Source organism: Buceros rhinoceros, unplaced genomic scaffold (genome assembly GCF_000710305.1).
Source record: "Buceros rhinoceros silvestris isolate BGI_N320 unplaced genomic scaffold, ASM71030v1 scaffold18341, whole genome shotgun sequence".
Lineage (NCBI taxonomy): Eukaryota > Metazoa > Chordata > Aves > Bucerotiformes > Bucerotidae > Buceros > Buceros rhinoceros.
This window is the reverse complement of record NW_010393862.1, coordinates 18,126-24,459: the sequence shown is the minus strand read 5'-3', so window position 1 is coordinate 24,459 and position 6,334 is coordinate 18,126. Positions and strand designations below refer to the sequence as shown.

At 40.6% G+C, this 6,334-nt stretch overlaps 1 protein-coding gene across 1 annotated transcript in view; it reads left to right on the top strand.

The window, feature by feature from the left end:
* The window catches only part of PLEKHH2 (pleckstrin homology domain containing, family H (with MyTH4 domain) member 2), a gene marked incomplete at its 5' end in the record, with an annotated part of 21,209 nt that overhangs the window by 743 nt on the left and 14,132 nt on the right, over positions 1-6,334 (top strand). The window contains 8 exons of the mRNA XM_010145038.1: positions 1-12; positions 640-784; positions 1,548-1,684; positions 2,477-2,587; positions 2,850-2,936; positions 3,448-3,606; positions 4,276-4,356; positions 5,959-6,138. The exon at positions 1-12 is cut by the window's left edge and continues 1 nt beyond it. Of these exons, the coding sequence (XP_010143340.1) occupies positions 1-12; positions 640-784; positions 1,548-1,684; positions 2,477-2,587; positions 2,850-2,936; positions 3,448-3,606; positions 4,276-4,356; positions 5,959-6,138 (912 nt within the window). The remainder of the gene's footprint in view (positions 13-639; positions 785-1,547; positions 1,685-2,476; positions 2,588-2,849; positions 2,937-3,447; positions 3,607-4,275; positions 4,357-5,958; positions 6,139-6,334) is intronic.

The following is a 6,334-nucleotide window of genomic DNA, read 5'->3' as shown; positions in this document are numbered from 1 at the left end:
ACGTTGAAAGGGGTAACTCTATGACTGTTTAAAGGAAATGTTTAAATACCGTTAGCCTTCACATCCAGGAACTTGCTGTTTCACATTTGATGCTACCGTGCCAAATATGTTGTAAGATGATGTTTAGAGATCACAGAACCCCAGAAGTAATGGAAATGTCAAATAGCTGGAAAAAAAACCCTTACTGTTGCTTGTAAAATGTTAGTAGCCCAGGTCAGTTCTTAGGTTCCTTGCTGTTTCCTTCCAAAGGCTTGTTAATTATTAACAGAGCCACACAGTGTTCAGAGCCATAATTAAAAGTGTGTGTGGAGAAATGTCTTTGTGTCAGTGCCAAAACTGTTTAGAGTCAGAGGGCCAGCAGTAACTAATCCCAGCATTGTTTGTTTGCTGGCAGCCTTGTATGACTTGGAAAGACCCATGTTTTGAGCTACCTCAGGTTTCTGTTTTAAAGTGGAGGGGTGGTCGAGTATACAGAGGGTAGAGGGAATTCCATTTATCTTAGTATTTGTGGGCCAAAACTCAGAACCCAAATAAGAACAGCTTTGAATGCTACGAAGCCAGCAGAGCTCTGCCACAGTATGAAGGAAATGACCAAAACCCTTTATGCAAGGTATCAAAGAACTGTGTTGATTTCTGCAGAAAGCAACTCAAATAAGCAACAGCCCGTTCATAGATGAGTCGTCAGGATCTGAGGAGGAGGACAGCTCTCGGTCCAGCTCAAGGACTTCTGAGTCTGACTCTCGAAGCAGAAGTGGTCTGGGTAGTCCTCGGGCTATGAAACGAGGTAGGCAAAACCCATAAGAACAAGTAAGTTTTGGGAAGCTTGGAAAGCGAGGCAGTTTACGTGAGCTTCTTGGAAAGGGATTTCTCTCTTCAACAGGGCAGACATCTTAAACCAGACTTGTATCTCAGCTGTCAAAGCCTAGGTCTGTTACTCAAGCAGGAGAGAGGACTGTATGCATTACTTTCTTTTTATTGCTGTTGTTATGGCTGTCTTTAAGGCATTAATCTAGTAGCTGGCTGTTGTCATGAGGGAAAAGTGCAAGAAGGTCCATTCTATCTCTACTCTGTCATGCCAAGGACTTCCTATGACCTTTACTATGTAGGCAAAAATGACATAGAAAAAAGTAATTGCTATCAGGAAAAAAAAAACCAACACATACATAAACCGAATTAAGTTTCACGTAATCAGAAAGCAGGTGGAAAAGTTTCCTCAACAGAACATTTGGTTCTGTCATCTCATGCAATATAGGAATTCCTCCATTTTTCCTTAAAAAAGCTGTAGTCATGTAACAGAAGGTGATAATGTATAGAAGACGTTTATTTGTCATTGCATTACTTAGACCGTGGGATTCAGGTATTAGCACTGTGCAGATCATTCCATACATTTCTATTTTAAAAATGCTTGGTTCCTGACGGATCTACACTGATACCTGTGTTTGCCCCCAGACCCTACTCAGATACTCTTCTGGGTGGATATTCTGATCTCATTTGTTTCTAATGTAATAAAAAAAAATTGAAGAAACATCTTTCTTTTTTTAATGCAGGGGTGTCTCTGTCTTCTGTGACCTCGGAAAGTGACTATGCTATTCCTCCAGATGCGTATTCAGTGGATACAGACTATTCAGAGCCGGAGCAGAAACTTCCTAAGACCTTGTCCTCATCGAGCGATAATGGAAAAACTGTGAGTACTGCAGGCCTGTTTTTAATTCAAAATTACTATTCGAGTACTCAGGGAAACAGAAGGCCATTCCACTGAAGGAGTTGGAGGCAATGTATGTGCAGTAAAAGGTTTCTATCGTTTCCTCATCCAGGGAAAGCTTTCTGCATCACAGAAGCCGTAAATAGAGCGACATGCGAGGATAGGTCACAGAAACCAAACCATTGTGGGGATTGGTCTGTCTCTAGGAGCTTTTTCATGGCCTGTGTTAGTAGTTGGTGTTCTAACATACAAGTGGATTGACTGCCTGGTGATGAAGATAATTCATTTTAAGCTTTCTTCACAGAGCAACACCGTGGACTCAGTTCTACGGGTGTACACACTGAAAGTACGTCCGTGCGGAGCTCTGAGTTACCGTGCTCTCTACGTGGGCTGTAGGCTAGGCCCTGAAGCTGGGAAAAATATGTATTTACATTATGTTCATTGTTTAATATAAATAATTAGAAATCAAAACCAAGAATCATCAGATTCTTCATTCTTTTGTATAGTTCTGGGCAAATCCCTTACTCTCCTTCGTGCACTGTAACTGTAAGTAGGGGTATTAATTAGTTATCCCATGTGCATGGCATTTGTCTTAATTGATGTGTGTAAAAACTTTGTTGTTGGACTAAAAGAGACATCAAATACTGTAATTATTATTTAGCATGTTTTAAAATCATTAGAATACCTGTGTGTGCATGTATTTATACATACCTCTGAGGGATACAGGTATATATGTGTATCTAACTACCTTTTATCTAAATTCTCAACAATCAGGAACCTCTGGAAAAATCTGGGTATCTGTTAAAAATGGGTGGCAAAGTAAAGACCTGGAAACGACGGTGGTTCGTGCTTAAAGGAGGTGAATTACTATACTACAGATCTCCAGTAAGTACATGTAACTTCCCTGCTGTTTGACATGAGATTGGTTTTACTGAGAATCTAGGGCTGCTGGAAGGAGAAGAAATGCATTCCTGGCGTTTGAGCTGTTAGGGAGTGATTCAGGACTCAGTTCCTCAAGCAGTGTTCAAGGGACTCAATATCTAACCAGGAGGAATGTATCAAGATTAATGTTTAAATGAGTTCTATAATTATTTATTGCTATTTGTTGGTAGATTGAAAATAGTCTTTTGCCATTCTTTCCATACAGAGTGATGTCATTCGAAAACCTCAAGGTCAAATTGAGCTAAATGCATCCAGCCACATTGAAAGGGGTGATGGAAAACAAACGATTCAGGTGCTTTGCTTGTCTGTGCTCAGTGGGTATTTATCCTCCCCAAACCCAACCCCTTGTTCCAGTCCTTATTGCACTAGAAGTCCAGCTGTGGACTTGGAATTAATCAGTGCCCTTCGTTTGAAACCAAAGGGTCATTTCAGTTACAGGAGCTATAAAAAGGCCTACGTGGAGTCTTGTTTGTATTGCTACAAGGGTCAGGTCGTCACGTAGGAGATAGAAATAAAGAGAGTAGTCTTGGGGCCAGCTGTTAGGGTTGAGAGAAGTTGTTTGTCTGAAAGGAGATAAATTGAGTTTTCTCAACTCTGCCATCCTGGATCTTTTCAGATAAAGCCTTTCAAAGGGTCTGTCTGCTCTGCCTGTCCACAGAATGTTTTGTTAATGAAAAGTACTTTGGGGAAAATAAACCCCCTGAAGTTGTGAAACTACCTTGGGTAGTACCTGTTACAACCCCCACACTGCGGGTTGAATGTTTAATGTTCTTCAAGCTCAAGACACTTCTGTTACTACATAGCTGACCACAGAAAAACGAACGTACTACCTGACTGCAGATTCTCCCAACATCTTGGAAGAATGGATCAAAGTACTACAGAATGTTCTTAAAATACAGGCTGCCAGCCCACTCTTCATACAGCCGGAAACCAAGCCAACCATGAAAGGATTGCTTACAAAGGTAGCAACACTTCTTCCCCCAGTCTGCTTTATTCCATGTTTCTTAAGACATGAAAACGGCCCTGCCATAAAACAAAGACAAGCAAAACAGACATGTATTGGTTTTCCCAGTACTTTACAGTGTGAACAGTCCCGAAGGACTAACCAGCTCACCTACTTCGGGCAACAGTGTTCTTCTGGTTAGTTGATTTGATACGGTTTTTCTTTTTGTCTTTTTAATTCATTAGTCCGTGGGTTGAGCTCTCCATTAGCACTTCAGTGGTATCCCAGTTTAGCGAATGTTTCAGTAGCCAATTGATCTACCGTATTACAGTGGAGTGCTCTCATTTTCGCTGTTACTCACTGGCGTAGATTATTTCAAGATAATAAGAATACTGTGTGAAAGGAATTTTTCTCTTTTAATTCTTCTATCTCCTTAGCTTCCACTAATTTAGGCCTGACCCAAAGCTAAATAAGAAACTCACACTTGCCGTACTGGGCTTTGGATAAGCATCTGATGTTTTAATTCTTAGGCCCTTAACAGAGTTGCACAGTTTTGATTATTTGGCTAGTACCGTGGAACGGAATTTGAACCAAGGCATTTACTCCCAGCATCACTCAAGTTCAGAGATGGTGAAATGTAGCCTGTATTTCTCTGGCTGTGCTTATTCCTAACATTCTGTCATTCCAGGTGAAACATGGATATTCCAAAAGAGTTTGGTGTACCCTAGTTGGAAAAATTCTGTATTATTTCCGTAACCAAGAAGACAAGGTAGGTCCCTTCCTTGTTTCCTCAGTGATTACATACTGAAGGAGACTAAGCAGCAAGTTACAGCTTTATGAAGGTACGATTGGGTAGTATATGCCCTTTTTATCTTGATTACCAAACATTTAGACTTCACAGATCATCAGCTTGGGAGGTTCCTCTCTAATAGACAGTAATCGAGGCATGCCCGTTGGTCACGTTCTCCTATGGGACGTGATACATAGTCTGCAACTTCTTACCTAGCCGAAGGGGTACGCTGATGTGCCAACAGTTCAGATCTCCCTTTCTGACAGAAAAGACCTGGCTGTCAGTTACTTATGTTTGCAGTGGACAGTGAATATTTCCCTCACATGTGGAACAAATTTTGCTGCCCTTTGAAGCAAAATTGTAACTAATTTGCCTGTTTGTCATAGAATCAGAATTTATGTTTTGTAAGCAGAATATGTATGAGAAGTTTTCCAAAGCTAGTTCATTTCTAATGTTCAACAGTTTGCTAATTAAAAACATGTTTGCTGTAGCCAAATATGTCTGTGTGGAAAGAAATGGTCCACTCTGCAGTGGTTAATACAGTAAGGGAGTCCATGTAAGTGGGCTCCTTTCAAAATCGAGTTAAAATTACAAAATCAGCCAACTGTTTTAGCTAACCTTAGTGAATAAATCACTCTTGACTATTTGTATGTGAAACAGCATCTCTTGATGCTCAGAATCTTGATCTTACTCAAAAAGTTCCATGCTTCAGAAGCACCACAGAAAATACAAATCACCACATGCATCTTTAATCCTTAGCAGTGAGAGCCTCTGCTATGTGATGTTCTCTTCAAAATGGTTATATTATTAACAGCTCACTTTATAAAACTACTGTTGAAGAAGCCCACCTTGGACTGAGTCAAACTTGCCAGCTACTCTCCAGTATGGTATTTTCAGTTTTTAAACAGTATTACTGAGAAGCCTCATCTGCTTTTCAGTGATGTCGATATTTCAAGACAACTTACTTCAGGCTGATACTTGTCTGTGGCGCAAATAAGGTGCTAGTTACTGTAGTGCCCAAAGGGAGGGCAAACATCCCTCTCCTTCTGCTGAATCACTAAGCATTGCCAGACATGACGAACCACACGAAAACAGTAGTCAAAGCTTCTTCACCCCACCATTAAATAACACCCTCTTGAACACCCTCATGTCCGAACGGCTAGAGAAAGAGCAGCATGAACAAAATAGGTATGTCAACAATACACTGCCATCCTCGAAAATAACTAGACCATAATTAAAGTTCTAGGCTTGGCCCAGGGAACTTTTGCTTGGAACCTGGTCTGGAAACTCCGAAGGATCACTTCTCTCAGCCTAACAGACATTTGTTGCATTAACTAGATACAGAAGCAGACCTGGAAAAGAATTTTTTTAAAATCTCCCTTTGGCACATATGATTCTCCTCCCGCTGTCTCCAACAACTGGCTTGTCTGACATTCCTTGGCAGAACTGAAAATGAATAAATATGAATGGCTACTGATGGTACCTCAGGTTTTTGTTTCTATTGGTGGAGTAAGAAATATAAAATCAGTGTGCACTGAAACAAATATTTGCTCTCTCACCACTTCTCATATTTACTTTTAGTTTCCTCTTGGTCAAATCAAGCTTTTTGAGGCGAAGGTTGAAGAAGTTGATAGATCATGTGATTCTGATGAAGATTACGAGGCTAGTGGGCGCAGTTTGTTATCAACACATTACACTGTTGTTATCCACCCCAAAGATCAAGGACCCACTTATCTTCTTATAGGATCCAAACACGAGAAGGTAATAAAAGGATTTTTTAACTGAGTTTCAGTAACAGGACTATGAGTATGGTGCTGTGATATGAACATGAGCATTAGCCATGATTTCTGAGGGTGAAAGACTTCTGAAGAGAGCCCTGTTCCATCCTCCCTGCTTAACATTTGTAACATGGAGACCAGGAGTACAGGTGTATTCAAACACAGACAAACTCCTTCGC